The sequence below is a fragment of the Ahaetulla prasina genome, chromosome 6, assembly GCF_028640845.1.
Source record: "Ahaetulla prasina isolate Xishuangbanna chromosome 6, ASM2864084v1, whole genome shotgun sequence".
NCBI classification, from domain to species: Eukaryota; Metazoa; Chordata; class Lepidosauria; order Squamata; family Colubridae; genus Ahaetulla; species Ahaetulla prasina.
Genome location: NC_080544.1, coordinates 52,417,772 through 52,441,246, shown reverse-complemented (window position 1 = coordinate 52,441,246; position 23,475 = coordinate 52,417,772). Strand labels below are relative to the sequence as shown.

Below are 23,475 nucleotides of genomic sequence, written 5' to 3'. Positions count from 1 at the left end.
ATGTCTTGTTGACCTAATATAATATGTAGCTTCAAATGCAATAACTATGCTTTTTAAATGTTAAAATGTTAAATATAATTATATAAATATAAACAGATGATAGATAGATAGATAGATAGATAGATAGATAGATAGATAGATAGATAGATAGATAGATAGAAAAATCTCTTCCTTCCTTCCTCTTTCTTTCTGTCTGTCTTTCTTTCTTCTTTTTCTTTCTTCTGCTGTAACTTTAGTTAAATTAGTATTTTTACCAATCATTTTTGAACCATTTTGAAAGAGAAGATGAGAAATAAGACTTCTTAGTTTCTGATATTCATTCTATAGGTGAATCATCTCATCAGCTATTGGATGCCAAAGTAAAACTGATTTCCCAAAGGCAGTGTAATGAACCAAATGCGTATGATAGCAGAGTGGTAGAAAGCATGTTTTGTGCTGGAAGTCTTCAGAGAACAAGAGCAGATACTTGTCAGGTTTGTTGCTTTTTGGTATTTGAACACTGATTTCTCTTCAAACCAAATGTAAAGAGATTATACATGGTAAAGTCTGGCAAGGTGGTACATATGTATTTACTCCTTATATTAGATAATATCCCCCAACTTCCTTCTTTTCAGCATAATACCAAAAGCATGTTCAAGTAGTCATGAATTTACAAAAGTTCATTTAGTGACTGTTAAAAAGTTTTTCAGACTTTTTCATCGCCGTATGAAGATGTGATCAAAATGCTTGGCAACTGGCTTGTACTTATGACTGTTGCTGCATCCCAAGGTCAGCTGATCACCTTTTGAGACCTTCCAACAAGCAAGCTTAATGGGGAAGTCATATTCCTTTAACAACTAACTTAACAATTGCAGTGATTCACTTAATAACTATGGCAAGAAAGATCATAAAATAGGGCAAAATTCATTTAACAAATGTCTCTTAGCAAAAGGAAATTTTAGACTCAATTGTGGTTGTACGTTGAGGACTATCTGTGCTTGTTCTTTTATAATTGATGGCTGATTCTAAAAGGCTACATACAATTTTGATATTTTCATTGTCAGTTCTGTGGCCAGTTCAAATCAAAATCAAATCAAACCTTTATTGTCAACGCATAACATATATACAATGAGATTGAATGAGCCTCCCTTGATGCAGCCCCCCAAAAAAACATAGAATACATCATAATAACTCAATTAATAAAAGAAAAAGAAATCCGAAACCCAAAAAAGTAATAACTGGCACATATTCCCATATACATAATAACATTATATTATGTTACACCGTAATGAACATGTTGCACATTACACTGGCCCTGCCAGTCCATCATATTAAACCTAAATGTGGTGTTATGTTGCGTTGAAGTCTGATGGCAACAGATAAAAGCTATTTGTTCAGCTATGCTTCTATATCTCCTGCCCGATGGTAGGAGAGTAAAGATGTGCTCACTAGGGTGTGAATCATCCCTGAGGACTTTCCTCACTCTGCTAAAGCAGGGGTCCTGGTGATTTCATCCAGTGCAGTCAGGGGGCAGCCCACGATTTTTTGTACTGTGCTCATCACCCCCTGCAATGCCTTTCTGTCCAGGCTGTCAAGCCAGCATACCATACCATACCACAATATGTGTGGACGGTTTCTCTCGTAGACCGGTAAAAGGAAGTCATCAGTCATTGTTTCACTTGATTTATCTGCAAGATCCTAAGGAAATGGAGTCTCTGTTGAGCTTTCCTGACTACCTGGAACATGTTATTTTTCAAGATGAGATCTTGGCTAAGGTGGACTCCCAGGAATTTGAAAGAGGAGACCCTCTCCACACAGACCCCCTTGATGTGGAGTGGGGCAGGTTCCTCTCTCTGCTTCTGGAAGTCTAGCACCATCAAAGTTGGTCTTCTTTATATTTAATTTTAGTGCCAGATAACCTTCTAAATCTAAATTGATACTTTGCTTTTAAAACCATCACTTTTGGATGTAATGATTTACATTTCAGAAAAAACATCATGACCTTATTTAATCCAAAATCCTATTTTTTTGCCATTAATGTAATTCTTCAGGATCAAGTATAAAATGTTAGTGTTAATTGTTTCTTTACTGTTTCAATGTTAATTGTCTTTTTTATCTTTTACATTAGGGTGATTCAGGAGGTCCCCTAACATGTGTTACCAATGACACCTACTATATTTATGGAATTGTGAGCTGGGGAGATCAGTGTGGATTAAAAAATAAACCAGGAGTTTATACTCGAGTGACAAGATTTCTCAACTGGATTAGAAAAAAAATTACACACGAGTCTAATTTTCACAACTAAGAGTGGTAGTCATCAAAAAAGGAAAAATGGTAGATCAAGTAATTTATCCTTTCAAAAATTTCATCCTTTTTTCTCTTCTATTTCAGCACTAAAGTATTTTTAGCCAAATTTTTACCCAGAAATGAAAACTCTACCTTAATAGTATTTTAGCTAGAATTCTCTTGTTTATATAATGGCCAAATAAATATGCAACTCTTTGCTTAAAATAATGTACAAAACTTATCTTTTCTATTGTTGTATTTTTAATCATTTGAAATATTAAGGCTATAAAACATGGTCATAACCTTCATAATAAAAAGTAGTTGCATCGAGTATTGTTTGCACAGCAGATCTCCGTCTTTTAATGGGGAACTTAGAATTTATATTCAGAAACCAGGAGATATCCAATGCAAATAAATATCAAAAATTGTATGAATTCACACATCATTTGACTCAGAAGAACCTATTTATATTTGCTTTCAAATCTCCAGAATTTCCTTTTCATTCATTTCAACAAACATTGATTGAATGACAATAAACTTCCAATATCAGTAATCACAAATGATCAGGCCAGCTAAAGATCAAATTATATGTTATGTTATTTTATATAATGAACATCTTGCAGTAAAGGAAGATATAAAATCTTATTCTAAACTGACTTCTGCACAGATGGGAGATTAAACTGTTTCCTCTAGCCACTGCATTTCTAATCTTCTCTATCTTTTACTCAGAGTTTTTTTTTAAAAAAGGAGTAAAAATGGGCCCACTGGCATGAATTAATTTAGTCACACAGGAATTCAGAAATGAACATCATTAACAAATCAACAAAATAACTGTAGACTTTTTGGAAAGTAATTCCACTGATTTATTTTCAGTACAAATATATATTTTTTTCCTTTCAGCAAATCATGGTTCATATATTTTTAGTACAAAGCTGAGCCTGCCAGTCATCTAGTACTAATCTAATTTGCTGTCATAAATACTACATTATATAATACATAGCTTTAAAAAATCAGGTACAGTTTTTCATGCAAAAATATAAAGTTTAATATTAAAGCACTCCTTTAGGGTTTGCAAAGGTCTTTTTTTGTAATAACTATTTCTGAACAGTGAACTACTCTGCTTCTTGGGAGATTAGAATCGCTACATGGTTTGGAGAAAAAGCTGAAAAATGTATGCATTTTCATTAGACAGATGTCAGTATTTCTGTTCATTTCTTAATTAGTTTCATTTTTCTTCTCTTCATTTGCAGAACTTCTGCAGCATCAGGATTCAGCTGGACTTGTTGGTCTCCTTCTGTTATTTTCTCCTGCAATTGCAATAGATTCAGAATGTTATCTCCTCACAAAGATTATGGTATCATTCCATTTGTAGCAAATATATTGAGCAATATATCATATTCTAAGTAGAAAAAAAAATTCCTAAAGCTATCTTTCTAGGATTGTGTACTTTGACTGCATAAAACTGTTTACTACAGATTTATAGCTTGGTTATTCCAAATTTCTTCCAGTGATAACCTACAGATGTTCATGACTCTAATAATGATTTTCAAATAGTGGTTTAAATCCAAACCAGCTGAAATGCTGAGAGGTTCACAGACCTGGCACAAGTTCAGCTGTTCTTGTTTCCAATAATAGTTTAGGGCCGTGATGGCGAACCAATGGCATGCGTGCCACAGATGAGTGTTGTCCTAGATCAGCTCCAGAGCCTTTCTAGGGCTTCCGGGGTGGTGGGAGGTCATTTTCACCCTCCTCAGGCTCCTAGAAATCCTCTGAGAGTGAAAAACGGGCCCACCGGGGCAAAAGCGAGGGAGTACAGGGGCGACGTGCATGCATGTGCGGGAGGCGGAGAACACTGTATTATAGGTGTGGGCACACACACATGTGACCCTTCATAATTCCCCATGCTTTTGGCATGTGATGGCAAAATGGTTAGCCATCACTGGTTTAGGGGATGACCCAGATGCATACTGGGATCAGACTTGGTTCCAACAGATCCTGTATTGCCATATGTCATTGCCATTCATCTTCCTGTTTCCTTTACAATGGATCCGTAGTCGAGGCTTGACTATCAGATACCATAATTACCGCACCTGATTTCTAAAAATTATAATGACTCTTGCTTATGTCAGGGGTCCTCAAACTTGGCAGCTTTAAGACTTGTGGACTTCAAATCCCAGAATTCTCCAGCCAGCATAGCATAGCTGGCTGGAGAATTCTGGGAGTTGAAGTCCACAAGTCTTAAAGCTGCCAAGTTTGAAGACCTCTGGCTTAGGTTATCTATCCATTCACTTACATAATCTGGATCATGCTGTTTCTGGGTTTCTTGACATTCTGTTTCCTGAGCATATGCCAGCTCCGCAGCCCTTCTGGCCATTTCCACTCTATAAGAACCTGGAGGAGTCCAGCCAATACCTTTGATCCAATTCAAATCAGATTTGTATTTGACCTAGAAAATAAAATACAGTACTAATTGCATGGATCGTCCAAGACTTAATACTTAAAATCAAATGAAGTGAAACATATATATACTAAAGGCCAATAAAAGAAAATGGTGACCTCAGGAAGCAGGTGACATAGGCAAGGATAGGTGACGGAGTACTGCAAGCTATTCTGTGCCACCTTAGTCGTTCTCCAAAATCAGGTCCTGTGGAATCCTCCCATCTTAGAATGTTAAGATAAAACTGGTCTTGTATACAGAATAGGAAGCCAGATCTTTTCTTTACCTCAGCCATTGAAAACACTCAAATTTCTTCTTCGCATAGCAAACTTGGCTTGTTTATCAACAAAAGACCACATACACACTTTATACAATAATACAAGAAAATAGTTGCTAAGACAGAAGAGATGGGCAAGCCTCAAGATGTCAAGTTGTCAACATATATTACAGTCTTTTCTTTTTCTTCTCTTTTCTGAAGTGAATATATTACCAGTTATTGTTGAGAATACATGTTGGAAATGTGCATATATGTGTATATGGATATATATCTTCAAATCTTTTTGTAACTCTTCACTTGCAATAATAGCAACTTAGAGATGCATGGAAGAATTGGATGTATTTGGAGGAGCCTTCCTCATGCACTAGGGCAGAGGTCAACAACCTGTGGCTCTGGAGCCGCATGTGACTCTTTCACCCTTTTGCTGTGGCTCCCAGTCACTCAAAATATATGTTACAACTGCCAATGTGCAGCATCCGCCAGCAAGTGATTTATTGAGTTTTTCAAACCCCCCCCCGGTAGGCCAACCATGGATAAATCCAAGAAAAGAAAAGTTTCAGAAGAAAACAGAACATTTAATTCAACTACATATGCTAGTTTTGTGGCTGCCCAAGAAATAGTCAGGCACAGGAAGGGTTTGTGGCTCCCAGTGTTTTCTTTTTGGTGGGAAACTGGTCCAAATGGGTCTTCGTTTAAGGTTGCAGACCCCTGCACTAGAGAAAGTAATTTCTTGCTTTTACTAGTACTATTTTTTTTCTTTCCTAAATTCATTAGCATCGTTCTCTCTGTGTGGGTGGAGGTGGGGGTGGGGGTGCACGCGCACAATCCACAAGTGAGCTATTCCCACAATCTTTTTTCTCACAATCTCTAAACTTCCCACATCAGCATGACATCACATCACTGTGGCCAACTCTCCCAGTGACTGCACCTTTTAATGCATTTCCTATCTAAACTTTCATCCCAAAGGTGATTTTTGAAAAGGCAACTGACTAAGCTGCTTCTTTAATATATACATTAAATTTGGATTTGAAAATGAGTCCATTGATTAGACATATCCTTGCCTAGAATGGGCTCCTTAGCCATAGATCCTAACATACTTACATCACTTTGGAGTTTGTAGGCTTGTTTGGCATGCCTGAGATTCAGCTGCTCCGGGTCACAGGTGTATTGATGCAGGCGCTGCCTATAGTTGACATCACTTATTAATTGCTGACTTTTCTTTGCATGAATAAATCCTGGCTGATCAGTTTGACTTCTGAATTGTGCTCTGTTTCTAAAAGAATCTCTTTTATATTGGTTGTCACTCTGGAGATGGCCCATCTTCAGGAAGTGTCTCATTTTAGGATCATCATGCGCATTGCAAAATCCAATCCGTTGACCTCTATCCCTTAGGAAAGCTTCTTTGTATCTGAACTAAAAAAATATTGAGACATAGGGATATTTATGTCATTATACAACCATATGGAAGCATAGTTTCACATAATTTCATATTATGCCATAAGCATTTTACATGTACATCAATGCTAAAATTATGGTACAGCATGCTAATTATTTTGCTGAAATTATTTTTAGATTGGGAACATTTCATTGTAGATGAAGAAAATATGTAGAAAGCATATACCGTATATACTCGAGTATAAGCCGATCCGAATATAAGCCGAGGCACCTAATTTTACCACAAAAACTGGGAAAAACTATTGACTCGAGTATAAGCCGAGGGTGGGAAATGAGGCAGCTACTGGTCAATGTAAAAAATAAAGATAGAGCCAAGTAAAATAACATGAATATTTATTTGAACGAAAAACAATAAAAGTGCAAAAGGGGGAAGGAGGATTCCCAGCTTTAGAAAATTTAGAACTACGCCACCTTTGGTATGACCTGAGCATAGCTCATAAAATTATCTGCTACAATGTACTTCCTATCAATGACTACTTCAGCTTCAACCACAACAATACACGAGAACACAATAGATTCAAACTTAAAAGTGAACCTCCAATCTAGATTGCAGAAAATGTGACTTCAGTAACAGAGTTGTTAATGCCTGAATGTGCTACCTGACTCTGGTCTCTTCCCAAAATCCCCAAAGCCTTAACCAAAGACTATCTAGTATTGACCTCACCCCATTCCTAAGAGGTCTGTAAGGCGTGCATAAGAGCACCAGCGTGCCTACCGTCCCTGTCCTAATGTTCCCTTTAGTTGTATTCCTTTTATGTATTCAATTCATGCTTATATTTATATAATTATTTAATATGTATTTGACAAAATAAAATGAATGAATGAATGAATAGAATAGAATAGAATAGAATTTTTATTGGCTAAGTGTGATTGGACACACAAGGAATGAATGAATGAATGAATGAATGAGTGAGTGAGTTACTTCAACAACATTGTCTCACAGAAATTGACAATACAACTGCAAGCATGAAAATGAGTCCTCCTTTAGCTTCCAAGGGACCAGGGTGCCTCTGAAGGTCAGTGCTCTAAGCACTAAGAACCCAGCACAAATCTAAGCCTGTATGCACACCAATAGTGAAAATACCCTGCACAGTGTCTCTTGGCAGAGAAGGTTAATTTTCATAGACGTTGGGGTGGCTCTTTTTTTTTTTTGGCAGGGCAATAAGGATCTCTAATATCATTAAACCCAAGTGTGAGGAAAAGACAGCAGCTAAAATGTTAAGGCCAGTTGTGTGACCTTCTCCAATACAGTTGGCCTGGCTGTTTGCCAAAACTTAAAACACCCTCCATCCCCCTCCTGCTAAAGCTTCTTTCTTAAAACAATTGTGGTCTTTGCCTTTCATGTCGCTCAACCTTTCACCTGCCAGGTTCCTAGCCCTTCACCCTTGACCCACTGCTGTGTTTGCTTAGCATTGTGCCAATCGACTTTAGAAGTCTGTGTGTGTGTGTGTGTGTGTGAGAGAGAGAGAGAGAGAGGGAGGGAGGAGGGAGTGCAAAGGGGAAGGAGGATTCCCAGCTCTAAACAAAGGAAATCCCGGAATGCCAGCGAAGGCGGTGCTCGCGTTCCTCCTCCCTTGCTCAAAAGCCCCAATAACCTTCACCAGCAAGGCAGACCCCACGGGAAGGAAGGGGACGGGCTGACTCACGAGCATCTGGCTGAAGAGCAGCTGCTCCAGGTCGCCCAACACGGTGAAGCACGGAGGAGAAGAAAGAATGAAAGAAGGGAGGAACGGCCCTCCTTTCTCTCTCTCTCTCTTCCAGCGCCACGGAACAGAAGGGGACTAGGCGCGCACACACACCCAGCTTCTGAAGCACGGAGGAGAAGAAAGAATGAAAGAAGGGAGGAACGGCCTCCTTTCTCTCTCTCTCTCTCTCTTCCAACGGAAAACGCTCTTTCGCTTGCGGGGAGAGGAGGGAGGGAGGGAGGAGGTTGGCTTGCTTATTCAACCCTTCCCGGCTAGCCATCCAGCCCTTCCCAGGAGAAGGCGAGGAGTTTTGGGCGGCGACCTTTTGCTAAGCGGCAGCGGCTGCCCCAACACCACCAGTTGGGGCGGGGCGGGTGAGCTGCAGTAACTCCCGCCAGGCTATGCATTGGCGGGAAGCCCTGGCGGTGCAGTCCTTCTCGGCTGAGGGAGGAGGTTTCCCCCTCTTCTCTCTCCCGTTAGCCTGAACATCTGCCTAGCAACAATGACGACACGGGAGAACCTTTTTCTACTGGTTGAGCTTGGCCAATCGCCGGCTTGCTCTGAGTTGCTGCATTGTTTGTTCACCGGGCGTCTCAATTTACCAGAAAGCGGGCGAGTTTGAGGGTCGCGGGCGGGATGGCGCTGTGCTCTGCGCCGCCGCGAGCCACCCAAAGGCCAGAAGAAAGGTCATTCCATCGAGTAATGGGCGAAGGCTCCTTCCTCTCCGCCTTACCCATGCTGTGCGAGCCCGGCTGGGCTGCAACCCCGCCGCCGCCGCTCCTTCCTCAGCCTCCCGGGGCTCGCGCTCTAGCAGCCGCCAAGCTCAGGCCGGACTCGGCAGCTCCCCATCAGCACTCGCCGCGGCGCGATTCGGGCAGGAGGTCGGGCTCGCTCCGTGGCGGTGGTGGCGGCGGCGGCGCCACCGCCACAGAGCGAGCCCGACTCCTCCTGCCCGAATCGCGCCGTGCGAGTGCTGATGGGGAGCTGCCGAGTCCGGCCTGAGCTTGGCGGCTGCTAGAGCGCGAGCCCCGGGAGGCTGAGGAAGGAGCGGCGGGGGCGGGGGTGCAGCCCAGCCGGGCTCGCACAGCATTGGGTAAGGCGGAGAGGAAGGAGCCTTCGCTCCATTACTCGATGGAATGACCTTTCTTCTGGCCTTTGGGGTGGCTCTCGCGGCGAAGCTCGCGCGGTCGGGAAACCTCCTCCTCAGCCGAGAAGGCTGGCGGCTCCCCTGCCCAGCCCTCTCACTGCACCACCAGGGCTTCCCCGCGCCAATGCACAGTCCGCCAAGTTTGCGCCGTCCGCCCACCAGACACGGGAATGGGGGCCGGCCTGGGGGCGACAAATCCCGCGAGACCTCGGCGGGCCCGCTCCCCCTCCCTCCCATGGGAGTCCGTTCGGTACCCCCTCCTGTGCGGGGTTCCCGAAGACATAGACTCGAGTATAAGCCGAGGGGACGTTTTTCAGCACAAAAAACGTGCTGAAAAACTCGGCTTATACTCGAGTATATACGGTATCTAAAGCAACAATTACAGACATAATTACATAATTTAAAATAAAACTAGGATGAGTTCTTCATCAGAGCATCCAGAGTGCTGGCAGCACATATAGGCATAGTAGGAATAGGCAATCTTTTCAGCAAAGAACAATTCTCTGCCTTTGTGGCCTACACAAGTATACAGCTAATTATGTTACAGTACACACAAATACTATGCAAATTTTAGAAAAAGTTAAAGAAGAAAGGTAAATCAAGGTTTCGTGGGTATATTTTAAGTCCATGAAGACTTAAGGCACCAGTTTTGATTTTTTAAAAATTCTTCACAAATTTCATTAAATAGAACAAAATGGACCAAAATTATTGTCTTTTCCTTTGACAAGAAGAGTACATGTACCCTAATATCTTCTCTCTGAACAACAGCAAGAAGAGTCAATTTTTTCCTGACACTTTCTCAGTATTTTTATTTGATTGATTGAGTGACTGATAGATAGATTGAATAAATACTTACATTTATAAATAAATACATTTAAACTAATATGAAATAAAATACAGGCAAAACTCACAGTATATTAATCATATTTTTTTTCATATGCAGTTCAGTGGGAGTATTAGTGAATCTAATATATGGGGCTGTTGTTATTGTGGGATCCTTATGGCATTGAAAACAGGTTCTTTCCTTGAAACTGTATAGGAAAAATCATGGATGATATGCTAAGGCTGTGATGTGAACCTATGTGAACCTATGGCACATGTGCCACAGGTGGCATGCACAGCCATATATGTGGGCACGCAAGAGTTGCCCTAGCTCAGCTCCAGCGTGCATATGCGCACCAGCCAGCAGATTTTCGGTCTTCTGGGCCCACCGGAAGTTAGGAAGCAGGCCGTTTCTGGACTCCGGGGGGGGGAGCTGTTTTGCCCTCCCCAGGCTCCTAGAAAGCTTCTGGAGTCTGGGGAAAGCGAAAAATGGGCCTTTCGGTCCCACTGTGCCATTGTGTGCCAAAAGCGGGGAAGCGGGGGGGAGAGTGTGAAGGTTTGCACACGCATGCACGAGGCACATTGAATTATGGCTGTGGGCACACACGTGTGCAACCCCCCGCACTCCCCCTGCTTTTGGCACACGACAGCACAAAGGTTTGCCATCACTGTGCTAGGGCATAAAGGCCTTTAAATGCCAAAAAAAAAGATACATCTTGGAATGTTTCATACATCACTGGCAATTTCTCTAGATGCTTTAGCTGTCTGGAAAGGGATGGCATCCAATCTGAAATCATAGCCAGCTGCCCGTGTTTCCTCCCAAGATGTTTTATATAGTTTCTGCATTGAGAAATGGAAAAACAAAGGGAAAACAAAATCAGTTAATTTTATTTACATATCTGTTGTGGCTTTATTAATTAATATTTGATTCTATTACAATCATTTATTTATGACTCAAAAGCTAGCATGCATCCCTTTACTTTTTCACATACAAAATACAATGTCCTATTTGAAAAGAGTCACAAACGTCATAATTAAAGTTTGCTTTGATGCATTAGACACATCAATATTGCATTGACATTGCCCTTATTCTGTCTTTTGAAACATTTAGTATTCGGGTTTTACAGCAGAGACATTTCAGTGCTGCATTTCCACTATGTATAACTTCAAACATTTTAATACCTTCTGTGCTGTCTCCAAACCCTGCTGGTTCCATCAAACTATCTAAAGTAGTAAGATGCTTTATAAGACAGTAGATATGATTAAGGCATTAGCTAAATGCAAATTATGAAGAGAACACAGCTGAACATAGGAATGCAGCTGAACACATGGACGGTTTCACACTAGAACAACTTTTTGTGTGTTCAGCATTGCCACATAATTTAGAGGTCTCGACTCAAATCATCCTGAGGACCATGTAATGTGAAGTTCTTTACCCTGAAATCTTCTAAGCAAGTATTATAGCTAATCCACTCAGTTCTCTGTTTGACTCAGGGCCAACTCTGAGAAAGGCTGAGAAGCCTAGGGTGCCAAGGCTTAGAGAGTGCCAATGTAGCGTCTCCTTCTGAATCCTTCTCAAATGCAAATCCTTGTAGCTAAGGATGCTGTATACCCTTCCCTGGACACTACATAGTACATAAATACACTACATAGTATTTTTTTTTAAAAAATGAGGTTTGTGAACTCAGTTCCCTTTAAAAGCATCTGCTGGGGTTGCAAGCAAAATGGCTGATCCATCGTCTCAAACCCTTGGAAAATCACTGTCCTGCAGTCTCCTCACAAGGAGCAGCCATGTGGAGCACATATGGGTGATCTCCCATCCTCTCCTTATTCATAGAAGTTTCAGTGAATCAGTCTACTTATCAGTTCCTTGGTCTTTACTGCAGTCATCAGTTCTGATTTCACAAAATCAATTCACCATACCTCCCTCAGAAGTCCATTTTATTATGTTCATACTCAAGAACTTAACCAGACTGAGAAGAGATTGTGGGGATAATCTTCAATTTCCAGGAAGCCACAATTTACAGAAAATGAGCTATGGATTATCATGTTTCTCAAGCCATAAAATGGAGGAGCTGCTGTACTAGCAAAGGAAGCCTAAATCTGTCTCAAACTCTGATGATCTTGCTTTCTTGCTCTCCTACATTGTGTCAGGTGTAAGGAAGCCCCTCAGGGGGTGATGCCATGGTCTGCCCTGATAGGGTTTATAGGCTCAGTACAGGGTGATGACCCAGGAATATCTCTGGTATAAGCATTGAGAGGAGGTACTTTCAATGTCCTCTAGTTGCTCTGTGAAAGAGCCACCCATTACACATTCACCTTAAGTAACCCCTAGATATTATTGCACAGCTATGATTGCACCTTGATGCAAAACTAGGCACGTACCCTCACCAGCACCCAGATGTGGAGCCACACTTTCTTCTAATGTAAGTGAAGAGCCTTGATGAGTGGTCAAGATTATTAAGCTGCTGTCTCACTTCCTGTGGTACTTCTGCTGTGTTGTGAATGAGACACTTTCTATTGCTTTCCTAAACATTCATAGAGACAATGCCAAATAACCTAGAAGGCAGGCTCTGAGTTGGAGACCCATGAACCAGTTAAAGATTGGGACCCACATTGTGGCTCTATCGTATTTCAACCTCTAAGTTTATATGATGGCACTTCTGGTTAGGGTTCACCTCATCAATATCCTACCAAAAAGGAAATTCACCAGTTTGAATCTCCCATCCAAATATAATATTGAGCAGATTAATAGCAATATCTTAAGCACAGTTACAAGGGTAGACTCTTCCATTACATCTAGAGACAGCAGCCTAGCTTTAGAGGAAGTAGGACACGGATGGTAATGGTGCACAGCTATCTCATACTTTGCTGCCACCTTTCCACATCTGTTGTCTCAGACAACCACTCACTTTGTCCTGAATTTGTCCTGTACTCACCTTCTCAGATGACTTAGATTCATGAATATTTTTTTCCCCACTCTGTGGTAAATTAATACAACCTCCATGTTTTTGAATGGGCCTGAAATTCTAACAAATTTTGCTCCTGTAGTCCAGTCAGTAGTATGCTTGTTTAAGATAAGATGACATGGAATACAAGCAAGCATGCATCCAAAAGTTATAAAAGATGGCCTCTTTAAAGAGCAGTTTTAGATAAATCTTTAGATTTGTTTGCAGAACTTGTATTAGAAGAATTTGGCATTCCCTCTCCCAGTATGGAAGAGATCCAAATCTAGACCCTTTTCTTAAGTTCTAGTCATTTGTCATTTCCCTCCCCTTTTTCTCTCTCTCTTTTTCTTTCTTTTAAATCTGCAAATATTTGGCCTTGCTGTTGCAGTTCATTCTTAACACAGATCCTTTGATTCGAAACCCCATGCATCATTTTACTTTATCACAGTTTGCACAGTTTTTGCACTCATCCTCGCACATTACATTCATTTGATTTATGGCTATCTTTGCAGCTTTACAAATACCAACATGGCTTTTTTTCTTCTTTTTCTCTGTGCTCTGGGGTCAGTCTCCTTCAACAGCTTTCTGTGTGTGGCATCTGATCCAATTGTGTATCTACCAAAAGCAGTTTCATTTTTAATGAGATGCCCCCAACATCTCCACCTCCTCATGCACTCACTGGCTGTTTCAGTTCAGATACATGCTGATCCATTTGAATGGTCTGAGAAGAAACAGAACATACCCGACATACAACTGTGCCATTCATCTGTGCATGGCAATGCCGCTCTAACTGCATGAGCAATATAGCTCTCTTATTCTTTTCTTCCGACATGAGAGGGAAAGGTTTGGCAGTGTTCAATGCAAAATGTGCTACCTGCTTCTACTTCTTTGTGTGTTGGAGCAGCCTTTCCAGCATTGTTCTCTGCTATTTTTATATTCCAGTAATTGATTAAAGGGGTCACTTTATGGAATTATTTGCATATCAATTTTTCACATGATTATGCATATAATTTAACTGTTCACAATGAAACATGGTCTATTCATTGTTACATAACGTTTTAATCTGTGAAATTAGTCTATGGCATTTAATGGCAGGCAGCAGTATTCTTTTACATGAAGGAAGGCAAAAATATATGTCCCAGGATAATGTTGCAGGATCCAATCTGTGTACTTTCTGGAGACAGAGAAGTTCCCTGAAGATGGGCTCCAGCATGAGCCTGAAAACTTGGAAGAATGAACCTCTGGTCCCAGTGACCAACTCAGATACGATCCTGCAATACTCTTTTTACCCGTAGTATAGTTTCAAAATTATATTACTCGAAATAGGTTGAATATAAGAGAAGCAATCTTTGCCGTTATACTGATTACGAGATTAATTCCAAATGAAAATGAGCAATTACTTACATCACTAATGTGGAGTGCATTGAGCCGTGCCCTTATGAGGTCAGGACGGTCAAGGGGCAGGGTGTATCTGTGCATGTTATCCAAATGTCCAGCTCGGTATAGCCGCTGTTAGGGCAAACAATATTTAGTGTAGTTCCACAATATCTAAAATTCTATTTTCTCCAAGAAAGGCAATACAGAATGCATATAGCACTAACCTATGCTTATGCTTATACTTACCTTAGGCAAAGCTTTATTTCCACTAAAAAAAAAAAAACCACTATCTCTATTTTGTCCAAGGAAAACTTTGCAGGCAAAATCAGAAGTTTTCTCTTTGCAAAATCTTTGGCACTGCACAAAATATGGACTACATCAGTTAATAGAACTTTTGTGTATCTCGCCTGATAATAAACTTCTATGATATCGTTCAAATATGTCTAGAACTCAGATTATCCTACAATGCAAGTGCCAGAAAAGCAAATCTATGATGACCAGTAGTCTTCTAAAAAATCCATGATAATTTGAGATCTGCTTACTTCCAAATGTTAATAGAGTAACTACCGTAAACTATATACCTGCCTTAAACAACTTGGAAATTTAGAATAAGCAGAATTGATCATCTCTCTATTGTCTATCTGTCCATAACTGTGGTGGAAAGATTACGACCTTCATTCATTTCTGATGGTCAGAACAAATTCATGAGAAGTAATGAATTCTAAATGTCTATCTTCTAGTTCATAGATTTCAATTTTGCAGTTTAAAAAAAACTCCTAAACTCCAATATATAAATTAAGAATAAATTAATATTCTTGAAAATTCACAACATATTTTGCCACTGTTATTTTCTGCAATTTACTACACATGTGACAGCCAACAACAATCAGTTTATTTATAGCAATAACATTTCTTCTAATGACATGGTTCTAAATCATATTGTATGAGGTTGAAGGCAATTTTTACGACCTAGAATATCATATATACTTCACTTACATCATTGCATTGAATGTAACTATTCTTTGCATGGAGGAAGTCCAGAGAATCTGTAACTGTTGTGAACTTGAGATGATTTGGTTTCTGACGGTATTTTGTCTGCAAACAGAATAAAGGGCAATCACAATGAAGTATAATAAAGAAGATTCCATACAATGGATGTCATTTATAAAATAACATTTTCATTATAGATTTCCATCCTTCCATCCTTTATAAGGTAGGTAAAATGAGGACCCAGATTGTTGGGGCAATAAGTTGACTTTGTATAATATACAAATGGATGAATACTATTGCTTGACATAGTGTAAGCCGCCCTGAGTCTTCAGAGAAGGGCGGGATATAAATGCAAATTTTTTAAAAAAAGGTTCATTGGAGTCTAACAGACTTTGTGTGTCTAATATAGCTATTAGCCCCACTAGGTAAACCAGACCAGGAAATCCGTTTCAGTCCAGGCTTCCATATCATAATGATTGTATAAGGAAGAATCTTGATGGCCTACAAATGTTACAGATGCACAGTCCTATGAAAGAGTTAGCAGTACCTCACTGATGAGTTCTCCAGCCTTCTTCACATTTTCTATATGAGGGGATCTTAGCGGCATCCAGCCAAGTCCCTTCATGCAATTCAGATCCGATTTGTAGGAAAACTATCAAGTAAAAACAAAAACAAAACCTGAAAAATGTATCACAGGGCATGGATTTATATTCACATTTGTTCATTTATATTTTCTGAGACACTGGGATGATTTTTTAATGCATTCATCTGTTCCTTTTGGAATAAATAATGTATCACTGACAAATTTAGGAAATAATAGATATCATTTTGGGGCCATCTTTAATGAGATGTTTCCTTACCTAAACTGATAAAGAGAATGATCATGGACAGGCAAAAAAGCAGTGAGAGCAGAAGCAAGTTCTGACTTCCTGCTAGCTTCCCCATTAACTTTGGTAGTGGAAAGCTGAAAGGAAGCATTGGAAATCGCAATTATGTAACAGCAGCTGACCACAGCAGCATGGCCAATACTACTGGTCTAAATGAATCTTGGATTTTGAATGCATTTTTAAAGTTAGCCTATTTGAGATACATTGATTAAAAAAAGAGTCATTGCTCTATGGTGCACTGTAAATCAATCAATCAAACAAACAAACAAGTATGTTGTCCATCTCACCAAAGGCAACTTTAGGTTATAAACAGACTTTAGCTTACAAACAGACAGGAGAGTTTTAGTAGTATAGATGCTTATCTCAAAAGAAACATTTTGAAATATGCTGCCTCAAACATTGCTCAGCAATACAACCAATTTTATCAGAGGATGCTCAGTACTCATTGATCGATGAGTGCAACTACCTATGATAGGCAATGTATAGGCAACTACCCTATACAAATCTTAAATTTGTATAAAGATGCTATAGTATCCTTTAAAAGGAATAGCCCTTAGTTGTTTTAGTTAGTATATCAGTTAAAGGCTGTTTAACTATAGTGTAACTTAAAGCAAAAAAAAAATCCTTTGTTTTAGTATATTAGCTATACTTAGGGAATAATCCAAGAGTGATTCTTCAAGTTGGGTGAACTCTTTTAAATTGCATTCTAAAAAGTACTAATTTGAGTTTGGAATCTATCAAATGTACAGTGTACAGTGAAGTAAGAAAAACAAGTACTTATGTGTTTTTGCTTTGATTTAGGCTAAACCTTCAGCCAATAGTACTTCCTATAGTATTTATGTCGATATCCTATTTATTAATTAAATTCCAAAATGAATTAATATAATCCTTTAGCATAACTACTGGGAAAAAACATTCTGAATTTATTAATCAACTATGTCCTTCAGAATGTACAGGTGCAGAAAAGCTTTAATAGATATAATTGTATACTAAACAGCCTATTTATTTAGTAAAGTTAGTAATACTTAATTTGATTCACCCTGTGCTGTTCTGTTATTGGCTGTCCAAGATAATTGTCTAGGTGTTACATTATTCTTACCTCTGACATTCAAGCACATGCATTACCTCACTCTGCAGCAAATTAACTCTTTTGGCCCACTTCATCCTCAAGTCTTCAGGGAGCACTGTGTATTGATGCAATCTTTTCCTGTACTCCTGGTCACTGATGAGATTCTGGGCTTTTCTAGCATGAACTAGATTAACCATGTCCATAGGGAGATTGTACTGAGAACAGATATTTCTCGAGCTTTTCTTATATTCCTGTTCACTCTGTAACTTAGCAGCATGCAAGCAGTGTAGCAGATTGGTATCATCCAGAATGCTTCTGGCACCAATAAGCTTCCCCCTCTCGGAAACGAAGTTGTTTTTGTACTGTAGCTGTGATGGAAAAGAAAATGGGATTTATCTTGCATCCCTGCATCAATGATGTTTTAAAAAGTAAGCTCGCTCTCTCTCTCTCTCTCTCTCTCTCTCTCTTTCTATCTATCTATCTATCTATCTATCTATCTATCTATCTATCTATCTATATATATATATATATATATAAAAGTTTCACCACAATGAACAATTCAATACATGAAAGAGCCATCACATATTTTATTGCTGTTGTGTTTCTGTTCACTTTTCATCTTTTACATGTCAAAAACCTGGCTCTGATCCGCACATGCCAAGAGAAATTGTACTGTTTGAACAACAGGACTATATATGTGAAAAAAGTGAGATTTTGTAGAAAGTCCTTTTGAATTCAGTGGTTAAGTATTTGAGGAACTTGCTGCTAGTAGGAAAGCAGGAACAGATGACTATAAGGTAAAGCATTATACAGGTGAGAGCATCTGCATCTGTTTTATTTGTACTCTGCCAAGTTGGTTTTTCAGTATCATCAAAGAGGTAGCATGTTCATAAGCATATCTCAGCATGACTCAGGCTATGTTTTGTTTATCTCAAAGTTATTTTGATGTATCCAAAATAGTTATTGTTATGCAAAAGAAGCTAAATTTGAATGTGGTCTGGAATATATGTAATCACCTAGAGAAATGGTACTTGCATGAAGTCACTGGGGATTGAGGAAAAGGGTTCAAAATATTGACTTCTCACAATAACCAGAGAGAACAAATCTACAGATTGTAGGGGTACCACTACAATCTGCTCTGAAAAGTAGCAGTCTTATGATAACAAAAGTTTGAATGTTTCTCGTAATGGCCTTATTACTTGACTTTGGGGAGAGGGGTTGTGCGTTTTGTTTCAGGAAAGTGAAAAATTTAATTCCCACACAAAAAGCATTGGGCTTCTAAAAGCAGAAATTAATATATTACAATCAAATGTAAATGTAAATCTAGCTTCATTCCCCATAGCTGCTTTACTGAAATACCCAAGGAAATAAATGGATTATCTATTTACATGGATTGATATTATTTTGGATGTTCTGGGTAAATCTGAATGGAACATCCAAAGTTATTTTTCTTTCCCCTATTCCCATTGCAAAAGCTTCAGCCCTGCTTTGTTTCTGATTAACAGTGACTTTTTTTTAATTCACACAAAGAATCTCATTCATAAGTAATACATTCTATCTCACATTCTTGTCTCACATGATTATGGGGCTGCTTTAATTCAGTAAAATCGGCTTTCTACAATGTATTACACGAAGTTAATAAAAATTAGGCAAGATGGAAGGCTGCATAATTCAACTCACATCACTGGCAATTTCTCGGGAGGCCTTGGCAGTCTGGAAAGGGATGGCTTCCATTGTCAGTTTATAACCCTGAGCACGGAGATTGTGCCAAGCTTCCCTGTATTTTGCCTAAAGTGGAAATGGCAACTTTAGATTTATTGGTTAAAATTTAACTAAAAACTAAATTAACAAAAGAAACTTGTTTAAGTTGCAATACGGGTTTCAAAATAGTTCACATAGGTTTTATTCATTTATAGAAAGATGCTTCTTCAAATCAAATTTAAAAAAAACAATGCAATAAACACATCAAATGGTAAATATTCGTTATATGGATTGTTTAATTTGTATAGATGTATACAAGGAATAGATGTATAGATGTATATAAGAAATAATTACATCTGTAAACAACCATGAGCCACCTACAAAACATATATTTGATGTGGATAGAAATTTTCACCAATATCATTTTTGCATGCATTTATTCATTTTCTGGGCTCTTTCTATTTCCACATTATTATGGGAAGGAAAAGAAGGTGAAAAATTCAGGATAGATAGTTCTCCTATCTATTCTAATATTAACATCCCAAAATAACTGCAATCATTATAACAATCTGACCACAGAAAATTTAATTCTGAAAATTCACTACATTGGAATCACTGTCAGCATAAAGACCATTTCCAATAAAAAGTGAAAAAACTAATATGCAAAATTTAAATGCAGCAATGCAAATGAATTAAGATACTGATAGAATAAATGCAAAAGGGAATTAAAATTATCAGCTCTCACAAGTCAGATTTTCCTGCTAAAGAATCATGGCAACAAATATAAAGTGCAACACAGAGATAACATTGTAATAAATAGATAAACCACAACTACTCTGACAAAGGATCAAGAACAGAAGTTTGCAAATACATTTCATACATATCAGTAAAATGGGTAAAACTGTCGACCTCTCCTGTATAGAATAAGAGCTTAAAGACACATTAAGGAGAAATATGCCCAAGACTAAAGTAAGCACTTACCTCACTAATGTTCGCTGCATTCAATTTTGCCCTTTCAAACTCAGGAAGTCCCAGGGTTACCCTGCAGTGATGCAAAGTGTCTTCTCCTGCTGCTTTGTACAGGCGCTAGGAGAGTTGTTTTTAAAAGTCAAGTTAACAAAAATTCCTTTTAAATGTTATTTAGTTACATTTCTGAGATGAAATTACAGTCCAGGTTGGGATTTGTTTTTAACATATATTTCTAAATATCACATGTTTTGAATAAAATATGGATTTTATTTTAACGGAAATAATACATATATACATAAAAAATATTTCCCATATTTGCACAATAGACAAAATATGGAACTATCTCCAGTCCAAAACTGGAAGCTTTGATCAAGAATTCCACAATTGAAGAGAATCAATAGCACATAATGAAATTATAATCAATTTTCTCCATGTTATAAAAGAGAGGAAAACAATGCTCCCCACTGCACTGTTGCAATTGCTGTGACTTGCAACCACTATTCCCCATCTGAGGGAGAAGGACGGTTTAGAAATAGGATAGGATAGGATAGGATAGGATAGGATAGGATAGGATAGGATAGGATAGGATAGGATAGGATAGGATAGGATAGGATAGGATAGGATAGGATAGGATGGAAGGTAGGTAGGTAGGTAAGTAGATAGATAGATAGATAGATAGATAGATAGATAGATAGATAGATAGATAGATAGATAGATAGATAGATAGATAGATAGATAGATAGACAGACAGACAGACAGACAGACAGACACTCTGTTTTTCTTTACAGTAGATACATCATTTCCACCCACCATATTGTTTCTTTCATGTTCATTGCATGCTCAGAATAGAACAGGGATTTGTCAGTGTCCTACTTTCCATTTCTATTTTGCCACTATTATATATACAATTATAATAATATTATATACATGAAAGGGTTAATGCCAATGGAATAGCAGGCCATTGTGGGACCGTCCCCATTAACAACTTTGGAAAGTTCCTGTGCCTAGATCTTAGTATACAAATAATGTAATTTGTTGCCTGTTGTTCACGTCTTGCTCTTTCTCTGTTTTTGCCTGCCTTTTATCCCATTTTTTGCCAGCAAATGTTTTTGATGTTTGCTGATGTTTAATAAATAAACATCAAGCTACATTTTTGTTAGCTGTACTGAATAGTATGTATACTTCCTCTGATCTTGATATCGAGAATGACTGGGGATATACTGGGTGCAAACTAAAAGAGAAATTGCCCACAATAACTCAAAGAGAAAGGATGAGGGCAGATGAAACAAAATTTTAGGGTGCCAATCTTATTCATACTTTTCTTTTTCAATGGTACATATAGCTGTAGGAGAGACCCCTTTGGTCTAGTGGTTACGGCACCAGGCCAGAGGCTGTAAGTTCTAGTCCAGCCTTAAGCATGAAAGCTGACTGTGTGATTTTGAACTAGTCACTCTTAGCCCATGATGTCAGGCTTGGGTGAAAAGTTGATCAGTCAATTCCTGTTCCAACCAATGGATCACCACTAAGTTGATCTGAAAAAGTGGACTCTCTACTTGAAGAGAAAATGCCAGGGGGAAAAAAAATAGCCGGAGGTTTGTGGATTTTCCCTAAAACAGGTGCATTTTTCTATTATTATTCTTGAAATAGAAGAAAAACCAACTCAATCCTTGGATCTCCCAAAATGGGGATGCTATTTTTGAACCTGCCGGTATTGGAAACATTTCAGTCAGCGTGTCTGTGTAAAGAGGAACGTTTGTTTCTTGCATTCAGTCAATGAATACACAGCTGAGTTTTTAAAGGACAGAAATAAATAGAAATAAAGAAAATCATAATCCCATGCAAACAGCATTCTTTACAAAAACGGTGATATGCAATTTCTCTCATGCAAAATAAAAGCATATTGTAACATTGTATCTCTTGCTTTTTTTTTTTGCAAACATTTACATTTCAAAATCTTCTACCCATTAATCTGATTTATTATGTTATATGTAATAATATATTCTGCATTTAATGTTTTAGGTCAATCAATATTTTGTTAACTAATTAATTTTATCAATTGAAAAAAACATTACAATGCTAAAAAAAAGTTATTGAAAAGAACAAAACTATAAACTACAGAAATAAGTCAACACTAATCCATGATTTCTAAAGCCTTATTTCATGACATTTCCATAAACATTCAACGTTACTCTGGAAAAAAAACACATAGTTTAGAGGACCAAACATTTTCCCAATGCGGATTTTATTTTATTTTCATTTTAATGGTGAAATGAATCTGCAAGGGTCTCCTGAATAGTTTAAGAAATCAGAAGCAAGATTCTTGGCCTCTGGTGCTTTAAGTGAGTTTTTGAACACATTGATGTTAACTATCTTTGAGACTGTCCTTCCAGTATACCCCTTTGCATTATGGCTGCTTTCAAGAACAAAAGAGAAGTCATTTGCACGAATCCCTATGAAATAACTGCTCTGATTTGTTTTCTTTGTCAGTCTGATTGACAAAGAGATATTAAAAGCTTTTCTAGGAATATTAAAAATAATCTCACAATGTCAAAGGATAAATTGATGGTGCTTTCCTCTCCCCCCCCCACCTTTTTTTAATATATTACAGTTCTCAGAGCATGCTGCTTTCCTCCCTCCCTACATATTGCATTTTAAAGAGCGTATTTTCTGATCCATGTTAGAAGAACCTACCTCATTAGCAATCATATTGCTGAATTTTGCATGAAGGAGGCCAGGAGAGTCTGTCACTGATGTGTACTTGAAGGAATTTGCTTGCTGACGATATTTACTCTGAATTCACACAGCAAGAGGCAGACAAAAGGAAAAATGCAAGATAAGGACATTATATTTTCAATGCTACAGATTTGGTTAGTACTTTATACAGAATATGTTACATGCAGCAATCTATTGACCTGTACAGTATATCATTTTAATATCTTGCCTTCATATCATTAACCGGACCTGTATAGTAAAATCAAGAGACTCCCTAAAAAATAAACAAGGATTACAGTAGTTGTTGGCTTTACTTCTTTTGAATTACATCTTAGCATTAGGGTGTAAATGATAAACAACCAGATATTTTATATACTTCAGTATTTTTTTAAAACAAAACTATTAAAACTTCCACAACTAGTCTTAAGTGAAATAGAAATAATTATTCCACATTAAATATTATTGTGACTTTTTCTTGGTTAAGCAATCATTTCAGTGTTCTTTAGACTGGAAATTTTACAACCTAGTTTTTGGCTTAGTTGGTTTGGTCCACCCATCAGTTTGTTGTGGTGCTGTAGAGCCTCAAATGTATAATTCAACTCAAAGTAGATTTGATCAGATAATCTCTTCACTTAGAAGCTTTGAACTTAATCCAGTCAGATCTAATATTTTTTACTAGAATTCCTGACAGAAATAAAACACTTATATTAGAGCTAGAAAAAGTTGGGCCTCTT

The 23,475-nt window shown here is 38.3% G+C and overlaps 2 protein-coding genes across 3 annotated transcripts in view; one reads left to right on the top strand and one right to left on the bottom strand.

The window, feature by feature from the left end:
• Positions 1 to 2,963, top strand: part of HABP2 (hyaluronan binding protein 2) — a 168,869-nt gene extending 165,906 nt beyond the window's left edge. The window contains exons 14-15 of the mRNA XM_058187926.1: positions 328 to 473; positions 2,108 to 2,963. Of these exons, the coding sequence (XP_058043909.1) occupies positions 328 to 473; positions 2,108 to 2,284 (323 nt within the window). The 3' untranslated portion in view covers positions 2,285 to 2,963. The remainder of the gene's footprint in view (positions 1 to 327; positions 474 to 2,107) is intronic.
• Positions 2,964 to 3,285: 322 nt separating this feature from the next.
• NRAP (nebulin related anchoring protein) overlaps positions 3,286 to 23,475 on the bottom strand; it is a 70,962-nt gene continuing 50,772 nt past the window's right edge. For both annotated transcript variants that reach the window (XM_058187924.1, XM_058187925.1), the window contains 11 exons: positions 22,721 to 22,819; positions 20,042 to 20,146; positions 19,040 to 19,147; positions 17,416 to 17,727; positions 15,951 to 16,055; positions 15,410 to 15,508; positions 14,441 to 14,545; positions 10,821 to 10,928; positions 6,081 to 6,392; positions 4,559 to 4,711; positions 3,286 to 3,572 (listed from right to left, as the gene is read on the bottom strand). In XM_058187924.1, the coding sequence (XP_058043907.1) occupies positions 3,474 to 3,572; positions 4,559 to 4,711; positions 6,081 to 6,392; positions 10,821 to 10,928; positions 14,441 to 14,545; positions 15,410 to 15,508; positions 15,951 to 16,055; positions 17,416 to 17,727; positions 19,040 to 19,147; positions 20,042 to 20,146; positions 22,721 to 22,819 (1,605 nt within the window). In that variant the 3' untranslated portion in view covers positions 3,286 to 3,473. The remainder of the gene's footprint in view (positions 3,573 to 4,558; positions 4,712 to 6,080; positions 6,393 to 10,820; positions 10,929 to 14,440; positions 14,546 to 15,409; positions 15,509 to 15,950; positions 16,056 to 17,415; positions 17,728 to 19,039; positions 19,148 to 20,041; positions 20,147 to 22,720; positions 22,820 to 23,475) is intronic.